Here is a 22,320-nt window from a genome sequence, read left to right as displayed (position 1 = left end):
AGCAGGTGTTAAATAAATACTTGTTTCCTCTTAGTCCAAGGTGAAGAATCAGGAAGGGCTTCATGAAGAAGGTGCTGCTTTAGTTAAGTTTTGAAGGAAGAGTGGGATTCTATGAGGCAGGAGGGAGTACATTACTGGCATGGGAAAGAACCAGAGCATAGGTCATAGTGGAAGAAAATAAGCATAGAGAGCATCTTAGGCACTGCAGTGACTGGAGTTTAATTAGGAGATGAGTGACATGGTCAATTCTGCACATTAAGAAAATCACTGTCAGCTATATAAAGGATGGCCTGGAGTAGGGAGAGACTTGAGAGCAGGCAGACCAAGTAGAAGGCCACTGCAATAATCAAGGTGAGAGATAATATGGGCCTGGACCACAGAAGTAGATGGGTAAATGCTCATATCATGCCCCGTCTTTGCTTCTTAGTATCCCTTCTTCAAGTTTCAGCTCAGTGTCATCTTCTTCATGAATCCTTTCTAGATTCCCCAACACCATACCTTCCAAATGATCTTGTTATCTCTTTTGTCTATATTGTAAACATTGTCTCAATAGGCTAGATTAAAAGTTCTTTGAGGGAAAGGACTATTTCAATTTTGTCTTTATATTATTAACCCCATACGTCAGAAAAACCTTAAACATGAAAACTATAGTGTTTTAAAAATATTTTAAATTTAAACATTATATAATTACTACAGAAATATATAATTAAAAATATATTTAAAAATATGTTGAATTATTTTGTAGCTCTAAAGAAATGAAAAAGGTCAAGGTCACAAGCATAAAGAAAAGAAACTTTTTGTGTGGGGAAAGATGGGTAAAAGAGCCCTGCATTACCTGTTTGTTGTAAACATTGGCTGCAATCCTTTTTCGTAATACTAACTCCATAGCAGCAGGATGACTGAGCTGGACTGTGGTCTTTATTATCAAGTAAATCCTTTCATTCTGTGGGGTAACCCTGTTCAAGTGCACTGAATCATGGACAGAGGAATCCCATGAGGCAATGGCAGAAACCTGAGAGGAGAAACAGGAAAAAGAGAGGAGAATAGGAGGAGGAAAATAAGAAACAAATCATTTGTAATGAAGTGACCCCAGAATAAATGCAAATAAGCAAGGAAGTTTCACTGAAATTCAGTGAACTAGAGCTTTCCTCCCTCTAAGTCTGAATACCATTCCACATGGTTATAGGATGGCATGGCATCATACACTAATCCAAAGCAACTCAAAGAATGTCAGGCAGTCAATTACCTCATCATCACTATGCTTTATGATTGGCAGATAGAAGAACTGACTCCCGTGCTCCTTAGGTAGTATAGAGTTAACGCCCGATGCATGAGGACCTACAAGCTGTTCATTGGCACTGAGGTCATCCGCTAATATAATCCGTGGCACATAGAAAAGGTTTAAAAAAAAAGTCAATTTTAAAACAAACAAAAAGAAAAGGGAAAATCACCCATTTTTCTGACATAAGCATAATGAATTAAAATTCTTTTTATTATTTTCCCCCAAGTTGAAAACTGAGTTATTTTAAAAAATGTAGTTCTAGTTAATACATCCTTTTATCAAGGTGAGAGGTGGGAGTATTAACATTATTCAAGCTACAGTTTAATTACTATTAGTTTAAGAGTTAGAGAAGTCACATCATAGCTGGGTATACTTTAAAAAATATACTATTTTGGATGTTGAAAATTAAACATTTTTGTGAGGTACATTATGAAATGGATGCTTTTTCTCTTAGAAGGAAATATTATTGCTAGATACAAAATGATCCTGTTTAACCCCTTTATATGTTTATTAAAGTAAGCTTATTCAAGATTCTAATACATTCCTCATGTCAGTCTTGCTTGCAACTTAAATAGAGGTAATTCTTTCAAGAAGCAGCATGATGAAATAAACAAAAAGCTAGCTTCAGAGCCAGGAAGACCAGGATTCAAGACCTGCTTCTGATTCGTACTGGCTGTAAGATTTCAGGCAAATTAATTAACCTCTTAGTGCTATAGTGCTACACGTGGCAGAAAAAGTTCCAAATTGCCTACATACATCAAGTTTCCTCATCAGAGAGTTCCTATACCAATAAATCATAGTTCTAGTCTCTATCCCTTCCCTACCCTTACAAAAATCACATTTGCATACATATTTTTCAAGTTTATTCAGTAAAATCCTTATGTGGCTAATTTGGCAAAAATATTGAATTTACCTTTACTTCTTTCCCCTTATCTTAATTTATTGACCTATCGATCAAAACTGGTAGGCTCTGAAAACGGAAACAAACTGTTGGAGATTTAGTTCTAATATCTACTTACCATTTAAATCAAGGAAAAGAACAGGTATATGGGTTTCCATCCCAGCAGGTGGGGTCCTAAGGCCAATAACAAATTTTTATTACAATGGAATATTAACACAAAAACAATCTGTTCTGTATGCTGTAAAATAACAGAATCCTAAAAGAAGGAGTTATAATGTATAGAAAAGAAGAAATGTGTAGAAAGAAGGAAATAATAATCAGAGAGTAGGAAAATTCAGGATTTGAGGTCATAATCAAACATCTTAGCCATCTTGTCCATATAGGATATTCAATTGGTAGAAACCCACAGAATTAATAAACTCTACATACAAAACAAGTAGCATTTTAGCTATCTGGAATCTTTCTAAAATGTGTTAATGTACTGTGGAAAGAAGGAAAGAAACATTTATTAAAGAATATAATATGTGCTCAAGCACTTTACAAATATCTCACCAGACTTTTACAACTACTCTGAGAGGTATTATTATTATCCCATTTTTTAAAGTTGGCAAGACTGAGGCAGACAGAGGTTAAGTGTTTTCATCAGTCACAGAGCTAGTAGGTATCTGAAGTGGATTTGAACTCAGATGTTCCTAATCCTAATCCCATGCTCCACTTACATGCCTCTGGGATCCCTCTTAAGGGATCCAAAAACAGGTCAGAAAGGAATGGGATAAGGATAGAAAAATGTGGGACTAGAAAGAGTGTCTTCTCAGGGGAGAATAGACTAAAGTCAGGGAGACATCAAAGGAGTAATACCTCTCTATGTGGCTCAGGATGGGTCACAAAGGTGTTTATTGGTGCTTACCAGTCTGCAGGAGCGCCAGGAATTCCACTGCCTGGCGCAGGAACCAGCACAGCATTCCTCTCTTCTGTCAAGCCTACCCACTGCTCAACGAGTCGGGCTTCCCGTTCCAGGTCATCATCTGTTTTCTCTTCAGGAGAAGATGAAAGGGTGAGTGGTAACAGAAAGCAATGAGGGAAGAAAGTTCAGTTATTATCACTTAAAATAGAGATGAATTTTCAGTGATCCTTGCAAGTAATTTAGCCTTGAGTATGAGCTTCTTTATTTCAAAGGTGAAGTTAGAAAAGCTACAAAACTGCCTAATGTAAAATGAAATAGATAATTAAGATTTAATATTTTTAAAAACTATAACTATCTCCCCTCAAACCAATTAGATTTCCTAATACCTTAACCAAGCAGCAAGTAATGAAGTGGATAGGGAGTGCCAGGGCTGGAGTCAGGAGGATTCATCTTCCTGAGTTCAAATTTGGCCTCAGACACTTCCCAGCTGTGTGACTCTGGGCAAGTCATTTAACCTCTATTTGCCTCAGTTTCTTCAATTCAAAAATGGGGATAACAACAGAATCTATCCCGGAGGATTGTGAGGATCAAATGAGATAATATTTATAAAGCACTTGGCATAGTGCCTGGCACATAGCAAGGACCATATAAAAATGCTTATTCCTTCCTTTCATGAGAAATTTTAGATATTAAGATACTATGTGATTCTCCCATCCAATAATTCAATTTAGTCCTGAAGCTTACAGTCAATAAAGCCAACCAGTTAGCTTTCATTAGTAAATATGACAAACATTCAAGAACTAATTAGTTTCACTGTGGAGTGGGAGAGGAGAAAAGATGGAGGGAGAATTCTGCTTATTATTTCTAGGATTTGCTTATTTGCTTATAGAATTATAAGGACTGAGAGCTATAAGGACCTGTGGATGGCATCTCCTGATAGGGATGAGGAACCAAAGCCTAGAGAAGGAACATGCATTGATCTAATGCTCAGAGGTAACACAAAAACTCGGATTTCCCCCCCACATTCTCTGCCCCAAATCTGGGCTTTTACCAGGCTACAATATTGTCACTTCTTCCATTAAAATCCAAGTCAGATGCCTCCCAATGGTTTCTAGTCTTCTGATTAGTCTATTCTTCCTCATATGCTCCATTTTAAAGGAAAGGGCCCTGGCCAGTCTTATTTGGTCCTTCATTCTGTTCTAAGTTTTGCTCCTGACTCTAAATTTTTGTTTTTTTCTCCACAATGACTTAGCTGTCTTCTCACCCTGGAAGATCATTTTACTGCTGTGGTTCTTTTCTCTGACTGGTCGGTTCCTAAAGAAAGCTACCATTTAAGTAAAGTGCCCAGGCCAACAATGCTCACTCTTCTTTCTTCCCTGGACTTTCCCCCCTTACTCTCATTCCTGATTTCCTTCTTTACCTTGCCCCTTAGAGCTTTAGAGTGGTGGAAAACAAAGGTGGCCTTGGGGCCAGGAAGACCTGAGTTCAAGTCTCACCTCACATTGATATTGGCTTTTATGACACAGCAATTTACTTAACTGCTCAGTGCTCTAGGCCAGTGGTGTCAAATTCAAATGGAAACAGATCCCTACAGGCTATATATTGATTTTAGAAAATTACAACCTAACACAATATAGTGTTATATTGTGTTTTTAGTTGTTTAGTCATTTTTAATTGTATTTGACTCCAAGTGACCCCATTTGGGGTTTTCCTGGCAATGATATTGGAGTGGTTTGCCATTTCCTACTCCAGTTAATAGATGAGGAAACAGGGGCAGCTGGGTAGCTCATTGGATTGAGAGTCAGGCCTAGAGATGGGAGGTCCTAGGTTCAAATCCGGCCTCAGACACTTCCCAGCTGTGTGACCCTGGGCAAGTCACTTGACCCCCATTGCCCACCCTTACCACTCTTCTGCCTTGGAGCCAATACACAGAAGTTAAGGGTTTAAAAAAAAAAAAGAAAAAAAAATAGATGAGGAAACTGAAGCAAATAGGGTGAAGAGACTCATCCAGGGTTGCACAGCTTGAGTGTCTGAGGCTTGAATTTTTGAATTCAGGAAGATGAATCTTTGTCTGAGGCTTGAATTTTTGAATTTGAAAATAAATTTGAATTCAGGAAGATTAATCTTTCTGACATCAAACCTGGCACTCTATCTACTGTGTCACCTCGTTGTCCTATTACAATATCATTTCTATGTATTTTACATAAATTTTTATTTTGTATTTATATTGTATTTATACAAATGTTTATTTGGTTAAACATTGCCCAGTTACATTTTAATCTGGTCTGGGCCCTACTTGGGAATTTTGCTGGCCAAGTAGCCCTTAGGCTTGAGGGTTGACAACTCATTCAATGTAATTGTTTTCCTTTGTAATTCTAGATATTTTAGGGGTTTAAGAATAGGATACTGAGGAGAGGTCTAGAAGTTTCAGCAGATTGCCCAAGGGTTCTGACATAAAAAGATTAAGAATCTCTGTTTTAAGATTATCAGTTTATAGTGGAGGTGTTGTCATGCACCTTGGTAAAGGTTTCCTCATCCAAGAGTTCCCTATCCTAATGAAATCATAACTCCGTCTACTATCTTGCATTCATTAAAAACCAATTGGAGCTTAATATTTAACTCAAGTTTTGTGAGGCTTTTATATTTTCTTTATTTTAACTGAAACTGCTTGTGGGGAACTTTTCAGGATCTACAGTAATTAAAAATTAAAGAAATTAAAATACTATGATAAAGTAGTAGAAAAGAGCAATTTTCCAGCCCTCAAGGAATCTTCAAGATAAAAAGAATCTCTCAGAGCTTACATCTCACATACCTTTTTTATTGCTAACTTTTTTAATCTGTTCATCCAAATATTCTCTACGCTTAATGAGTGCATCAGACCACCTTTCTCTCACGAAGTTTAAATCTTCTTCCTAAAGATAGGGAGGGAAGCATTTTCCTGTAGATTATACAATTGACTAGCTTTTCTTTTTGTTATTTAAGAACATTTAAATTGATCTGAAAACGCTTCATTTGAAAGGGCCATTGAACAGAGCTTAGTAATTAAGAGCAAGAACCCTTCAGTAACACCACATGCTGATCAAAGCTCCCAATACTCAGAAATCAGAGTCCCATCTTTCCTGATCAGGACAATTTTACTGAAAAACAAAAAGAATTCAAATTTCACCAGATGTTGGATGATTTTTCATGCTTTTGGGGAAGGGTGTAGTCGAAGGGAGTGTTTTATAATTAAAGCTGTTCATTTGAAGGATTTGAAGGATTCTAAGCAGAAGGACCCCAAGAACAGAGCCCAAATTACACATGTAGTAGCATATGGAATAGAAAAAGACAGGCATTTTCATAGTTCAATGGCCATGTGATCTCTGGAACACAAGAAATAGGGCAACAGGGAGCTCTTCAAGCTTGATGAAAAGATTTTTATTTCCAATAACCATCAAGAGGACAAACAAAAAATTTCCCATGCAAAAACCCAACATGCAGTCAGTCATGCTTTAAGAAATCACAGGAATGTCAGGCTGACTGTTCGCTGTGATGTGAAGTGGCAGGAAGCACACAAACAGCCCGCAGGAAGTTAGTAAGTGGCACTAGAGCAGGTGTGAAAATTGAAAGGGAGGTTTCCATTTTTCCTAAACTTTTGTTGTTGTTCCTGTTTTTTTTTTTCCCTTGGATAAACTATGTGGTTGGGGGGAAAATGAATACAAAGAAAATAAAACAAAAAAACCTAACAACTGCCTAACTGAACTGGTCTTTTCCCTGGTCATGTCTTATTCTATTTCATAGGATTTTGCACTGTATGAGCACATGTCATCTGAAGACTTAAGCTTCATAGGCAGAGAGGCACATGGAGGTCAAACAGCTTCTGATAGACTACATATATTTTTGGAGGATGGCTGGGAGCAAAAATCAGACATCTTCATTTAGTTTGCCTCTTTGACTACTAATATTGCTCTACACCTAACATCAAGCCAATTAACGGATTATGAGCAGGATAAAATTTCACAAAATTTTCTACTGCAGAAATGTAACACTTAATCCCCTTCCCCTCTTTCTATTTTAGAAATGACTATGCCTAAAAATCTATTTGGCATAGGAATTTAATCTATTTCTAAATGTAAAGAGTAATTAAAAAGCTAAACAAATGAAACAAAAAAAAACTCAAACAGATTTTTGGTCTTCCTACCTAAATACGGTGCCTCACCTAAAAATATTTCAGTTTTCAGACTGACGAGGGCCCTTGGAGACCATTTAGTCTAATTTCCTCATTTTGTGCACGAGAAAACTGAAGCCCAAAGTGAAGTATAGTGAATGGTCAAGGCCACTTAGCTATCGAGTGGGAGAGATGGAATTCTAGTTCAGGATCTCTGACTGCAAATCTTCTTTCAATCTTCTTTCCATCATAATACACTGGTTTAGAGTTAGAACTAGATTAGACTTTAGAGGTCATCTATTTCACACAGTTCCCAGAGAGAGATTAGGTGACTTGTCTAAGGGCACCTAAGGTGTAAATAGCAAACCTGGCACTTGAATCCAGGTCCTCTGACTCCAACTGCAAAATGCTCTCTATTATATCGTATTACCTCCTATATGCCATGCCATCTCTGGAAAAATTTAATGTGTCAGAAAATAGAAAATAGCTTATAGTTGGTAACTAGGTCCTTATTGTATGTTTTTTAAGGTCTCCATCTTGAATATTTTGGTCATTCTTTTATTTAAGACATCCTTATGAGCTAATTATTGAACTATTAAAAAATGCTGTCAGGTTATAATTAAAGAACAGATAGAGAGATCTATACAATATCATCATATCTTTTAATTAAAACATAATCACCACCACAGAAGAGTTGCCCTTCCTTGTTTTGATGTTCCTCCTCCTCCCTACCCTCTATTTTTCAATTTTGGCAATTAGCATTAGCTGTGCCCCATGCCACAGGATTGACAGCAGCAGCAATACCTGATAACTATCCATATCATCACCATCCTCATCATCTCTCTGGTAGGAGAAATAAACACAAAGGACATGCATTTTTCTCAAACAGCACTCATGGAAGGGAAATCTTCATCTTAAATATACATTTTTACAGATCTACATATATTATCACAGTGATAAAACATAGCACTCAGTGAGTTTGATCATTTTTATACAGTTATTAATGAAATTTAAGGTGATGAAAGAATTAGGCATTAAACTGTCCTGGCTATTGGAAGGAATAGATCCCAGTGTGCTAGGGCTTTAGTACATTGGTTCAGTAAGGATTTTAATACAAAGTTATCAACTGATAGTAAAATGTATAAAGCATTCTATAAATTCAAGGTTTAAGTACAATTTAAATAAAAGCATACATCATTATTGGAAATGGATGGTGCTGTCTGTTTCCAATGATAATCAGCACTATTGTTGAAGAGAAAACAACCTGGCTCAAATTCTTGACATAACATTATAGATAACAATGCAGTGACTAGGCAACATCATAAGAATCATCTCTAACAGAAAGGTTTTAGACTTCATTAGAATAAAACACACAATCATTATAGTGGAATACCAAATAGCACTCAGAATTGGGAGTCAAAAACAAGACAAATTTGTAAACGTCTCATTTTGCTTTAATATTCAGAATTTTTCAGTTTAAACTGTTTAGAACAGTAGCTGGCCTAAGTCCAAATCTAGGTCTATGACACAAAGTGAAATTATGAATTGAATATATCTGGGGTATTTGCCAATTTCCATTATTCAAAGAAATGTATATATTATCAACCTAGAATGCTTGAATTAGTGATGTTAGGACTGCAAGCATAGCCAGTCTTCAGCTCTGCTGCTCCCCTGGGATATTTAAAGAAGCTTTTAGGACTATCCCCTGTATGAATTTAAGAAAATGTGAGAAAAATAATCATCCCCTCAATGGACCCCAAGTCTGGGCCATTATTAATACACATAACTCTCTATCTTCAGTCCTCCGCTGTTTATGATGAGCTATAAGGCTATTTTTAGATATGTTGTTACCATCCATTTAAACATACCAGTGTTTTACCTTTTTTCCTCCTTTATCTTTTAGAAGGAATGTAAACATTTATCTTTTGTAAGATTAGTTTACTTTAATTTTTTAAAAACATCATTATTTCAACTTAGTTCATTCATCTGTCTCTGGACTATAATGAGTTTACTTTGATAGATGCAATTACAATTCTGAGGACATAGTGTTCCTTTTAAATGAATATTTCATATCATCTCAGAACCACTTGCACTCATATTTGTTTAGTCTACCAATTTGCTTCTAACCACTAAAAACCACCATTAACTACAAATGTGGAATAGGCATGTCACAGATTAACAAGATTCTAGACTTAGAACTGGAAGGGACTGCAGGGACCTTATAGACCATTGTCCAACCATCTTCATTTTATAGTTAAGACCATAAGCTTAGAGAAGTTAATAACTACCTTGTCTAAGATTACAGAGGTAGTAAGTGCCAGAAGGCAGTCTTTAAACTCAGGTCTTCTGACTCCAAATCCAACACTTTTTCCATTGTACCACACTATATGTCTTTAAAAAAAAAACAAATTAAAAAAAGGTGTAGTTGAAAGACAATTGTTGGGGACTATCAATAGATACTATACTCTTACGGGCAGCTTGTAGGCACAGTGGATAAAGCACTGGACTCAGAGTCAGGAACTCATCTTGTGTTCAAATCTGGCTTTAGACACTTAACTAGTTGTATGGTCCTAGGCCAGTCACTTAACCCTGTTTCCCTCAGTTTCTTCATCTATAAAATGAGCTAAAGAAGGAAATAGCAAGTCATTCTATTATCTTTGCCAGGAAAACCCCAAATGGGGTCATGAAGAGTTGGACATGCTGCACAATCACACTATATACTATACTACAGCTGAACATGACTGGACAACTATACTATATACTATACTATATCTATATATAGCTTAAAGTTGGGAACTAAGTTCTTCTTGTATATTTATTAAGGTCCCCCATGTTGAATATTTTGGTTATTCTTTTACTTAGGACATCCTTATGAGCTAATTATTGAACTACCAAAAATGCTTTTGGGTTATAATTAAGGAACAGAGAGAAAGATGTATACAATATCATCACATCTCACATCATAAATATGTGTGTATAAATATATATTTATAAATAATTATACTATAGACTTTATATACAACTACATTCCTACAAAAAAGTGAAAAATAACAAGGTCAGGCATGGCAGTCTGGCTCAGCAATTGTCTTAAATAGAACTTTATTTTGATGAAATTTAGGTTAGACAAAGAGGTAAGATACATTTGAGGAAAAAGATCTAGTAAATTCTTCTAAGATGTCTAATAGGAATTTAAGCTAGTTGACTTTTTTTATTAGTTGTGGACCCGAGTCTTAGGGTTTCCATTGTTTGTTTGAGGTTAACAAGTAACTAGCAAGTTAGGCAGAATTAAAATGACAAAACTTTGAACTCCATTCTAATTTTCAGAGGCAGTGAGCAGGCTGTTGTAAATCCATGCTTTAAGAGGGTGGAGGTAAGGGTCATCCTCCAGGGCTCTTAGCTATTCCATTATTACATTCATGAAGCCTTGCAAACCTGAGTGAAAGTTCAGTTGGAGGGTACAGAAGAATGGGCTGATAGGAGCACAGCTGTCTTAACAGTACTCTCCATTCAACAAGTCTTAATCAGAGCCAGATTTTCAACATACTTATATTTGGTCTGCAGAAAAGTTTTTGTTTGGCTGCTATGCAACTTTGAGCTTGGCTGAGTCAGATGACGAATAGAAGTGGCTGGGCTTAAGCCCAATTTTCTTGGAGGAGCTGGAGAACAGAAGAGAAAAATAATTTTCTCCTATCCCTGGCTCCTGGGGTTGGGAAGATACATATCCAACTAGAGATGCATCCAAGATGCATCCAAACTAGAGAATTTAACACTCTCAATCATTTGATTTGGAATGATACTTTAGTGATAACAGATGTCATTCTGGAGTAGTAAAATGGGTTTTTGGTGAAATACATCACCTCTTCCAGGTCTGTCAGGAACCACTTATTAATATTCTACCTTATTCTTATGGAATGATTTAAATACTAAGAAAAAAAGAAGTCACTATTTCTGATTAATGCTTCTTAAGGTTTTGTTTTTTTTTGTTTTTTTTTGTTTTGGCCTTTGCCACACTCAGACTTATTAGACAGAAAAGACCTTGAGTTTGTCTTTTGTTTTTTTTTGCTATAGCTGCATACAGCTAGCTAATTAGGTCAAAAAGTGAAACAGTTTTAGGAGATGGATAGACAGGTGCTAGGGTAAGGTAATAAAGTTTAATTTCTAACATGATCCAAGACATTTTTAAAAGAACCAATCATAGTAAGAGAGATATTTTACATTATGTAATCATATTATGGTCGCCAGCAAAGATCTAAAAGTTGGAAATGGCTTGAATTTTGAGTAGCCAAACTGTTTTGAAGGTTGATTTCATTCCCAAACAAACTGTCATTAAAATTCTCTAACCATAGCTTTTTACTCTCGACGAACCAGGTCCCTTTAAATATCTCATTTCAAACTGTTTCCTCACCTGGTAGCTATCCAATCCCCTCTGGAGCTTGGTAGATCTCGCAGTTACACAGCCAATAGAGACAGACAGAATGGCCTCCACCATAAGTGGCAATGTCCCAGAGTGCTGCACAGGCTTCACTGTTACCTGGACTCTACGGGAATGACCCTACAAAGAATAAGAAATAGAAGGTGGTGATGAGGAAAAAAAGAGGGATAAGGAATAGGGGAAGAGGAGGGAAGGAAAGAAAGACAGAGAGAAATACAGGTGTCTGAAACTCTCCAGAAAGTCAGGGCAATATAAGGAGAAGTACACTAGACAGATGGAGAGAAAATCCAGGGACAATACCTGTCTCAGTTGAAAGACACCCCCTGTATTGACATCTTTCGCCTGATGAAGTTCCACTGCAGCATATTCACCCATCTCATTAAGTTCAAGTATGGAAATCCACATTTCAATTCTTCGAGTTACTTCATTCCATCTACAAGGACAACATATCAGCCAAATGATGCTTGTAGCACTCATGAACACTGGGGCCATGCTATGCCCGCCAACACAACAAGATGCCCCGGTGAGACTGTCAGCCCCCTCCCGAGCCTTGGTTTATTGCCCATCACAAACCTGTCCTGGAGTGTTCTTGTTGTAGCATGAAGAGAATCGACTTCCCAAATGGAATTTCCATTTCCTGTACACCTGTGACCCCACACTTCAATTGCTAGAGCTCCTTCTGAAATAAACTCCAAGAATTCTTCTGTGACATTCACAACATAGTCCTAGAACATGGAGAAAAGGGATCAACAGGATGAGGAACAAAAAATAATTTCTATGATACTTCATCTTTATAATCTTAGGTGCATAAAGAATTTGTTCTTATCTTGAAATAATCTTGCCTGTCTTATAGGTTGGGTACATAAGTACTTTCAGGCTCAGCTGGATGTACCAGTGGTTTTGCTGAAATGTTTTCCCTTTTTTAAAAAAATTCTTAGTTACAAAGGATGGTTTGATGGATATGGGGTAAGTTATAATAAAAAATGGTACAGTGGAAAGCACATGGGATTTAGAGTCAGAGGACTTGGATTCAAATCTCAACACTGCCTCTGTGACTCTGACCAAGTGAGTTAACTTTTCTAATCTTTCTTCAGGTAGAAAAAGAAGGAATTGGACCAAGTGACCCCTTAGATCCCTCCTAATCTAATCAGTTGACAGCTGCATAACCAGAGAACAGAGGCAGTTAGACCATCCAAGAGGTTTTTGAAACAATCCCTCCTAATCTAATCCCAATTTAAATCTATGAGCCTATGAAAATAACCTAAAAACAAAAGATAACAATCTTTTTAAAAAAACAATTTATTTAGAATATTTTCCCATGATTACATGGGAACATGATTCATAATTTTTCCCACCCCTCCCCATTCCAGGAGCTGACAAGCAATTCCACTGGGCTATACATGTATCATTGTTCAGAACCTATTTACATATTATTCATATTTGCAACAGAGTGTCTTTTAGCTCCAAAACCCCAATCATATCCCCATTGAACTACAATATCAATCATTTTTTAAAAAAGTAAATGGAATAATAGATTGTCTAACTCAGTGATGGGCAAACTACTGCCTGTGGGCCAGATGCAGCCCCCTGAAATGTTCTATCCAGCCACACGACATTATTCCTAATCCGACGAATACAATGAGTAGGATACAATACAATGAAACTTAGAAAGAGTTGCCTTTGAAATGGACTGACAAAAGAGCATTTCCTTTCCTTTGGCCCTGTCTTTAAAAAGTTTGCCCATCACTGGTCTAGCCCAATCCCTTCCCATTTTACCTATAAAGAAATTAAAGTGACAAAAGGTTAGATAACTTGGTTTGAGGCCAGTTAACATGTTAGGTGCTGATGGAATTCAAGGGTAAAAAAGAAAACAGTACTCCCAAAGAACATAAATTCCAATGGTGAAGATAAAAACCATATAAATGTACACAGTATAAATATAAAATTAACACATTTCAAACATACACAAAGTATTGAAATACAAGGTAGTTTGAAAGCTTTTGAAGGTACAGAAAAGGCTTTATGCAGAAGATGGTGTCTGAATTCCAGGAATGGAGTATGGCCAGGGGAAAGATATAGAAATTGGAGTGCTATGTGAAGAAGAGTAACACCTAGTGAGGATAGAAACAGAAATTGCGGAACAGGGCTGTAAAGGGTTCTAAAATCTAAACCAAGATATGAATATTTTATCCTAGAGGCAATAGGAGGCCACAGATGTTTATTCATTAGGAGAGTGACATTGACAGACTGGGATGTAAAAGCAACCAAAGAACAGAGGCAGTTAGATTAACCAAGAGACTTTTGAAATAATCTAAATAATCTATGTGAGAAATGAAGATCAAATTACAGTGGTAGCTATGTGACTGGAGAGAACCAATGAGGGGAAGGATTTTGATTGAATTTTTCAAACTGAAATTGATAAACATCATATTTTTCTTCTTCAGTCACAGAATGATAAAATAGGTTTTGTTGATGTCAACACTGCCAACACTAAATCTACCTTTTATTTTCTAAACAAATCCAGATTTCCTCATATTGTTCACCTCCTGAAAATTATTTTCATAAAACAGTAGAATCAATTATCTCTGAGTAGTAAAAATGTTTTGAAGGTAGAAACAGCAAGATTTGGCAAATGATTAATATGTGGAGTGAGGGAAAGCATAGGATAATGAGAAGGCTGCCAAGCTGAGACACAGAAGGATAGTGCTGTTGTTCAGTCATTTCAGTTGTCAGACTCTTTATGACTCCATTTAGAGTTTTCTTGGCAGAGATACTGGAGTGGTTTACTATTTCCTTCTCCAGCTCATTTTACAGATGAGGAAACAGAAGCAAACATGGGTAAATGATTTGCCTAGAGTTACACAGCTAATTGTTTGAGGCTGGATTTGAACACTGGTCTTTCTGATTCCAGGTTCAGTATTCTATCCATTATGCCATCTAGCTGCTCAAGAAGAATAGTGATATCTTCAACATAAATGGAAATATTTAGAAGACTAGAGGATATTGGTGGAATGACAGTGAATTCAGTTTTGGACATGCTGATTTTAAGATGACTCCAGACATCCTGAAATGTCCAATAGGCAACTGGTGATGAGAGACTAAAGCTCAGGACAGAAACTGGGATTAGATATATAGATCTGGGAAACTTTTGCAAAGAAAGAAAAGTTAAGCCCACTAAAGCTGAAGAAGTTACTAAGAGTATGTATGTTTAGAAGGAATAAGAAAAAAGGAACTTGGACAGAACTATGGGGAACACAGTAAGACTGAGAAATGGTCAGACAGATGGGAGGAAAACCAAGAGTGTCACAAAAATTCAAGAGAGAATATATAGTAGGAGGCAGTGGTCGGCAGTGTCAAATGCTGCACACAGGTTGAGAAGAAGTAGGACTGAGAAAAGATCACCAAATTTAGAAATTAAGAGATCATAATAATTTTTGTGACAGTTACAAAGTGTTGAAGACAGGAAATGGATGCAGCTTTTTGTAATTAATTAGTTAACAAAGGCAAAAGAAATATAGGATGATAACTTTAGGAGATGATAGTGTCTTGTAAACTTATGTTTTTTGAAGGATGGTTGAGATGAGTGAATCGGGCAGTAGGGAAAGTACTAGTTGGTAAGACAGGTTTAAGATTTGAGAAAGGAGATGCAACCAACTGGAGAATATGAGAAGAGAGATTAAGTGTATCTGTAGGCAAGGTTGCCTTGGCAAGGAGAGGGGTTATTTCTTTGTGAGAAATCATGCCAAGGAGTTTTGAGAAGAATGGAATGGAAGAAGGGAGAAATCACAACGAAAGACTTCAATTTTCTCAGTAAAGAGCAAGACAATGCCTTCGGATGAGAGGGACAGAGGACTGGGGAGAAATGCAAAATTTGAGGAGGGAAGAGAAAGTTCAAAATGGCTCCTATGGGGAATGAAATTAGGAATCAATTAGGAAAAAAAAAAAGATTGCCTTGGTGCAATCAAGATTCAGTTGAGGTTGGATAATATGAATTTGAAACATACCTAGTCAACAAATTTGTGAGACATTCAGATGTTTTCAGCAGTTAGAGAGAAGGGTTCAGGTTTGGAAAGAGAAGAGCAGCTGTATGATAAGCTTACAAGGGATTCAAAAGCTGTGGACAGTATAGAATTGATATGAATAACTATTAGAGAGATAGGAAATGGAAATCAGAGCAGGGGTGATGGCCTGAGAAAGTATTGAGGAATAGAGGGAATGGAGATCTTAGAACAGGTTTAAGAGGAGTGAAACATTGGAAAATGTGGAATGATGGGAAATGGTGGTCAGCTGGGTTTCTAACAAGGGAAGTGAAACACTTGTGGGTAATGGCAAAATTTATTATATGACCTAAGTGTGGCCACATAGCAAATCTGTGGTAAAGCTTGGGAAGGGCATCCAAGACTCTTGGCTCCTATTCAAGACACATAAGAGAACTAGGGATATATGGAGATAGAAAAGACTGAGGAAAGATTTAAATCTTTAAATTTCAAGAGAAAAGATATAGGTGAGACATTAGAAAAGACTTCACAAAAAAAAGGACGGGTTAAAAAATGAAGTTAAAGAATTCCCTTTTCAAGATATTTTAAAAAAGAAGGTAGAAGGGAATAGCTGGGTGGCTCAGTAGATTGAGAGTCAGGCCTAGAGATGGGAGGTCTTAGGTTCAAATCTGGCCTCAGACACTTCCTAGCTGTGTGACCCTGGGCAAGTCACTTAACCCCCATTGCCTAGCCCTTACCACTCTTCTGCCTTGGAACCAATACACACTATAGACTCCAAGATGGAAGGTAAGGATTAAAAAAAATAAAAATAAAAAGAAGGTAGAGATGTCTTGCAGACAACTGCAGATTCAGACCTGGAGCTTGGGATAGAGATTAGGTCAAGAGGAGATTGCTGAAATAATTTCTTTCTATTTTCTCATATTAGAAGAGAGGATGGTGAGGCCTAGAAAAGATGAATGATGACTTTTTTTTCCCTTAGCTAGTTAACAGCAGGTGACAGAATGCTGGATGTAGTATGGACCTGTGTTTGAATTCCACCTAAGATAATAAATAGCAGCTCGACCCTGGGAAAGGCACTTAATCCCTCCCGGCTCTGGTTTGTATCCTCATCTGTAAAATGAGGATAATAACACCTGCACCTACCTCACAAGGTTGTATAAAATGAAATAATGTACATAAAGCATGTAACAAACTTAAGGTGCTAAATGAATGTTGGCTAATACTATTATTATTTCTATTTGTATCTTCCCTATTACTGAGCAGAGTATTTTCCACATAGTAATTATTTTAATAAATGCCTTTTGGATTAAATTAATGAAATTGATACCTCACAGTGAGAAAACGTGACTGTAAACTGAGGTTCCTTGGATTGAGGTGAGGGTACATCTGGATCAACCACTGGAGCTGCTACTGTTGAGCCACACTGGTCCCAAAATGTGTATTGACAGAAGACGAAATTAGAGAGATTTAATGGTAGCCCAGTTGCTTCTTTAATTTTTACCTGAGAAAATAAAAAATATAATACAACTTCAATAAGGAAAACATATATCCCTGAAAAGAATTTCTTCTCTCAGTTATGTGTGTGGCTGTGATCTTTGCTATGAAAAAACTCATGCAACTGTATAAATGACATCCTTCAAGGCAAAATGCATTTTTTAAGGTAAAGGAAATCATTTTTAGAAAGAGCTACATGCTTATATTTTGTCAATATATATAATACCCATGTCAAATCATTTCAATTTAATTATCTCAAGTGTCTCAAAAATAACTCTCGCAAGATTAGCAAATTTTTCATTTAAAAAAGTGATCACACACATATGATCATCCTCTCCCCCACTCTTCTTACCCGGCAGGTTAGCTTTTTGACTCGATGGATGACATCACCATTGCTGTCCATGACTTCGAGGCTCCCACTCTCACTAGAGTTCTCTGAGGAGTCATCGCCTTCGATCACACGCTCTGGAACAACTCCTGTGACGCGCATCACTTCAACATGTAGGCGTCCTGCAACCTGGGGCGAAAAGACAGAAATGACTCGGGGCTATGAAGGGTACATCAGAATTGTTGGTATTATTATGATTTTAAAAAATTAATTAATTTTTACCAATTATATATGTAATAACAAATTTCCACACAAGTTTTCCTGAGTCATATGATCAAACTTATTTCCCTCCCTCCTTTCCCTTCCCCATCCGGGTGCTAGCAAGAGATTCGATCTAGGTTATACCCATATTTTCAGTATTTTTACAATCTTGTATTAAACAGTGGCTGGCTCAGGACTTCACTCCTCAAGGGCAGAGACTAAATCTGCTTTACTTGCTTTGTACAACAAACAGCATGGATACCCTGAATATAGTGGGCATAATGAATAATATTTGACAATAAGAATAATGGATAATAACAATAGTTAGCATTTACATAGGGCTTTAAAGTCCACAAAGAGCTTTATAAATGTTATCTCAGATGATGCTCCCAGCAACCTGGTAAGGTAGAATGTGGGGGAAATGGTAATAGAGTAAAATTAGTCAAAGAGAAAATAGAAAAAGCAGCTAGGGGAATCAGGCTTTGTCTTCAATCATTAGAGTAGTTTACTTTTGATACTGTGGACTAAAAGCAATTAATGGCACTGTCTATCTGTGATGAGATGTCCAGGGGGGAATGGGCAAGTACAGAGCTACTGTGTATTTTGAATGGCTGACCACTTCCACTTTGGTCAAGTGAAGGGATACCAAGGCACAGAATTATGGGGAGGCAAAGGACAATTTGAATGCTAAAATTTGATTCTGTTCATTGCAAAGGTAGGAAATATGACCTTTACTAAAATTAATGATGAAAATAATATAATTAATGAAATATGCAAAATAAAATAAAAGTAGTTTGAATTTCAGTGTACTAAGGGAATGGTTGAAATCATAACTAATTTGCCAAATGACTCAGCTGTATTTGTAAAGGAAAAAACAAACATCCCCCAAACAAACAAAAACCAAAGGTTAACAGTGGAGAGATTTAAATTTATTTCTTGAAAAACTCAGAAGTTGAACACTTGGTGATGTTCTTTCTCCAACATGTCTACTGTGCCTTGTGTTGAGGCATCGTTTGGGCTTTAGGGCTCAGAGAGAGTGGGAAGGAGAGAAATGAATCAAAACTTTGAGATAAAGATAAGGAACTGAAAAGAGATATTCTGAAGGAATTCTGAAGGTCAATCAAGCTCCCTGCCCAGGGGATCAAAACAAAATTTAAAGGTCAGACAAATAAAATGTAACTTCCTAATATTTTGAAGCAATATCTTAATCCTGAAAACTGAGAGAGAAAACAAAAGGGTTCCCTGATAAAAGCTATTCGTTCGAGTTTTTGGCTTTACTTCAAGACTAATACGTGGGATGAAAAACATTTAAAAACCACACATTGCTGAGAAATTAAAAACCCATGAGGAGTCTGCAGCTAACCCAAGTTGCTTTGTCTTTACCTCCCCCTGCTGGCTGATGATGGGTACTGCATACTGAAGTTTCACGTCATAGAAAAGGCACTCCAGGAAGACATTAGCTACGCCGATTAGGTTATGGTTTTCTTGGGCTTCATAAAAGGGGTCACCTCGTTTACCATAGAGTCTCTTTACCTTTGGGTGGAAAGAAAATAAACAGAAACAAGCAATATTTGGCATTAGCAGAGAGAGCAGTGGAGCTAGAGTTAGGAAGACCATGGTTCAAATCCAGCCTTGGACACTCGTGGAGCGATTCTGGGCAAGTCACTTGACCTTTCTCTGCCTCCGTTTCCTCATATGTAAAATGGTCTTAATAACAGCATCTACCTCAAGAGTTATTGTGAGGATCAGATGAGATAATAGTTGTAAAGTGTTTTGCAAACTGTAAAGCATTATCATTATTATTAGAAAAGATTTATTAAGGATGCTTCTCTAGGGTAATAATATTAAAAGCTGAGTGAATCCAATAATTAGAACAGAACAATCATATGTGACTCACTTCCTCATTTCTGAAAATGATGATGACAAAGCCATGCTAACATCATGGGTTTAAGGAAACACCTTAGAAGTCATCTAGTCCAACCCACGCATTTAAAAGATGAGGAAAATTGCCCAAGTTTATGCACACAGCTAGGAAGAGCTAGAATCTCCACCTGGATTCTCTAACACCAGCATTTCCCCCCCCTGTACTCTTTATTTATTCCATAATCTTCTTTCCTTTTAATTCTGTGTTTTCCTTCCCCTCCCTGACACATCCCTTATATGTTTACCTATAGACTCAACAGGATTTAGGACTGCAAGGTAGTTTAGAGGTTATTCAGCTTAAACATTTCATTTTAGAGATGGAAAAACTGAGGCCCAGAGAGGGTCAGTGTCTTGCCTAAATTACTTACTTACTCATAAAGAGTAGATGGAGCTGAGATTCAAAACTGTGTCATTAAAAAAAACCACACCTCTTATTTTCTGTCTTAGAATCAATACTAAACATTGATTCCAAGGCAGAAGAGTGCTAAGTAATTAGGAATTAGAAAGTGCTGGGTAATTAGATAAGTGATTTGCCCAGGGTCACACAGCTAGGAAGTGTCTGAGGCTAGATTTGAACGTAGGACCTCCTGTCTCCAGGCTTAGTGCTCCCTCCATCTACTTGCCCCTGAACCATGTGGTTATGACTAAACAAATGCTGCTTGTATTAAAGAATAGCTCCTTCTATGTTCTGTTCAATTTGATAAATATTTATTAAGTATCTACTATGAGCCAGGCATTGAGCTAATCATCAGATGCTAACTTAATCTCTTATTTCTTTCCATCACTGAGGCACCAAACTAAAACTCCTAACTAGTTACCCAACAAGACATTTTCAGTAGCCAGAGAGTGTTATAGGTACTGAAATCCTGCTAATTAATAAATTCCATGCTATCTGCACCCAGAGTGAATTTTCTCCAGGACTTATAAAACAGAAAAACAAAATTGGTTTTGTTTTATTGCATTTGACTCTAAAAATGAAATAGAAATAGTCAAACAAGAAAAAACAAACTAGTTGACTTAATTCTGAATAATGCAAAGATCAAATATAATTCCAGAGAAAATGAATTCCAGATGATGAAACAAGTTATTCACTTTCTGACATAAAAGTGATGAACTTAGGATGTAGATCAAGACATATTTTTTTGGTATGGTCAATGTGGAAAATTATTTTGCTTGACAATGTAGATTTTTTACATGGATTTTATTTTTCTTTTTGGGGAGGGTAAAGAAAATAATCTTGTCAATCGAAAACAATTTAATTAAACAAACAAATTAGGCGCTCAATGAAATGGCTAGAATTCTGGACATGGAATCAGAAAAGATGGGCTTCACTCTATGACCATAGAAGGACATATCATTTAATCTCTCTGATCCTTAGTTTCCTTATCTGGAAAATGTATATAATAATATTTGTATTATCTACTTAATAAGTTTGTCGTGAGGTCCAAATGAGATAAGATATGTAAAGTATTTTTCAAAGCTTAAGTTACCATATAAATCTTAGCTATTATAATATTATTAAGAATTATTGGTTGTGGTTGTTGTCCTTTGTACTCAAAGAGGACCAAAAGGCTGCCACTGTTGATGTCAATGCCCTGTATGTCTCAAGGCTCTATCATAAGTCAGGCATGAATAGCCCATATGAACACTTGGGATGGAAGTTGTAGCTCGTATTTTTAGGGATACCATCGATTTAACCTCCTAAAAGCACCTTGAGCTGAATGTTAACTTTTCAAAGTATTCACAAAAGCAAGCATTTGTGCATAGTGTAGGGCTTGCATGGGTTTCCATATATTTACTTTTTTTCCAGACAGTCTTGTAATTTTAATTCTCTGCTTTAAATGCTATAAAATGCCAAATCAAAAGAATGACTTGATTCTCTTACCTCAGGTACCTTCTCTTTCCATTCTTGATAGAGGTCTCTCATGTCAATTAATTTATTCTCCAGCTTTTCAATGTTCCACACTTGTGTGCTTTTGCCTTTTCTCCTTACTTGAATTGCGGGTTCACTCACTATGGCACCCCTCTGTTTCCCACAAACACACACAAAGACAAATTCTTTAAGTGTTATTACTATCCACTGTCAGAAAACTCCCACCCCAATATCTTTTTAGCATGTAGGCTAGAAGGCAGATGAGACTCTATGGGTGTTCTTTAACAATTTCCCTTTGGGTAGGCAAAGTCTCCCTCACATCCAAGGGACAGGGAAGCTCTAAACCTCTCCAAAAAGTCCAAATCACACCTAAATCTGTAGAAATTATTTAGGTAATTGCTCTGTTTAAGGGGAGCAGATGCTCTTTAAGTTCTTAATTCAGATGGTGCTAACACACCTGGCAGGCCACTGACAATGAGAGGTATTGGACACTTAGTCATCACTATTCTTCCTTCATTACAGAACTCCTATTTTAAATACGTAACACCAATACCTAAATTCAAGAAAATAAAATGTATGTAAGAGGAAACAATAACTATTTTCTATGGTGCAACTTTAATACACAGTTTTAATTTAGGCAATTTAAGACCCAAGAACATCATTTAAAAACTAAATAATGTGCATCACTGAAAATCTTTGCAGATGTGAACATGGGGCAAGCATAGTTCAGTAGTCTGAGTTCCCATCAATGTCTCCTCTTAATGGGAATTTTGGGAT

At 36.7% G+C, this 22,320-nt stretch overlaps 1 protein-coding gene across 1 annotated transcript in view; it reads right to left on the bottom strand.

The window, feature by feature from the left end:
• The window catches only part of KIF13A (kinesin family member 13A), a 226,016-nt gene that overhangs the window by 29,262 nt on the left and 174,434 nt on the right, over positions 1–22,320 (bottom strand). Inside the window, exons 19-31 of the mRNA XM_044667532.1 lie at positions 21,556–21,696; positions 19,131–19,280; positions 17,511–17,675; positions 16,992–17,165; positions 12,240–12,391; positions 11,967–12,099; positions 11,640–11,786; positions 8,039–8,077; positions 5,900–5,999; positions 3,091–3,217; positions 2,302–2,357; positions 1,247–1,371; positions 836–1,012 (exon numbers count right to left, since the gene is read on the bottom strand). Coding sequence (XP_044523467.1) covers positions 836–1,012; positions 1,247–1,371; positions 2,302–2,357; positions 3,091–3,217; positions 5,900–5,999; positions 8,039–8,077; positions 11,640–11,786; positions 11,967–12,099; positions 12,240–12,391; positions 16,992–17,165; positions 17,511–17,675; positions 19,131–19,280; positions 21,556–21,696 — 1,686 coding nt within the window. The remainder of the gene's footprint in view (positions 1–835; positions 1,013–1,246; positions 1,372–2,301; positions 2,358–3,090; positions 3,218–5,899; positions 6,000–8,038; positions 8,078–11,639; positions 11,787–11,966; positions 12,100–12,239; positions 12,392–16,991; positions 17,166–17,510; positions 17,676–19,130; positions 19,281–21,555; positions 21,697–22,320) is intronic.

Source organism: Gracilinanus agilis, chromosome 1, assembly GCF_016433145.1.
Source record: "Gracilinanus agilis isolate LMUSP501 chromosome 1, AgileGrace, whole genome shotgun sequence".
NCBI classification, from domain to species: Eukaryota; Metazoa; Chordata; class Mammalia; order Didelphimorphia; family Didelphidae; genus Gracilinanus; species Gracilinanus agilis.
This window is presented reverse-complemented; position numbering and strand designations above follow the sequence as displayed.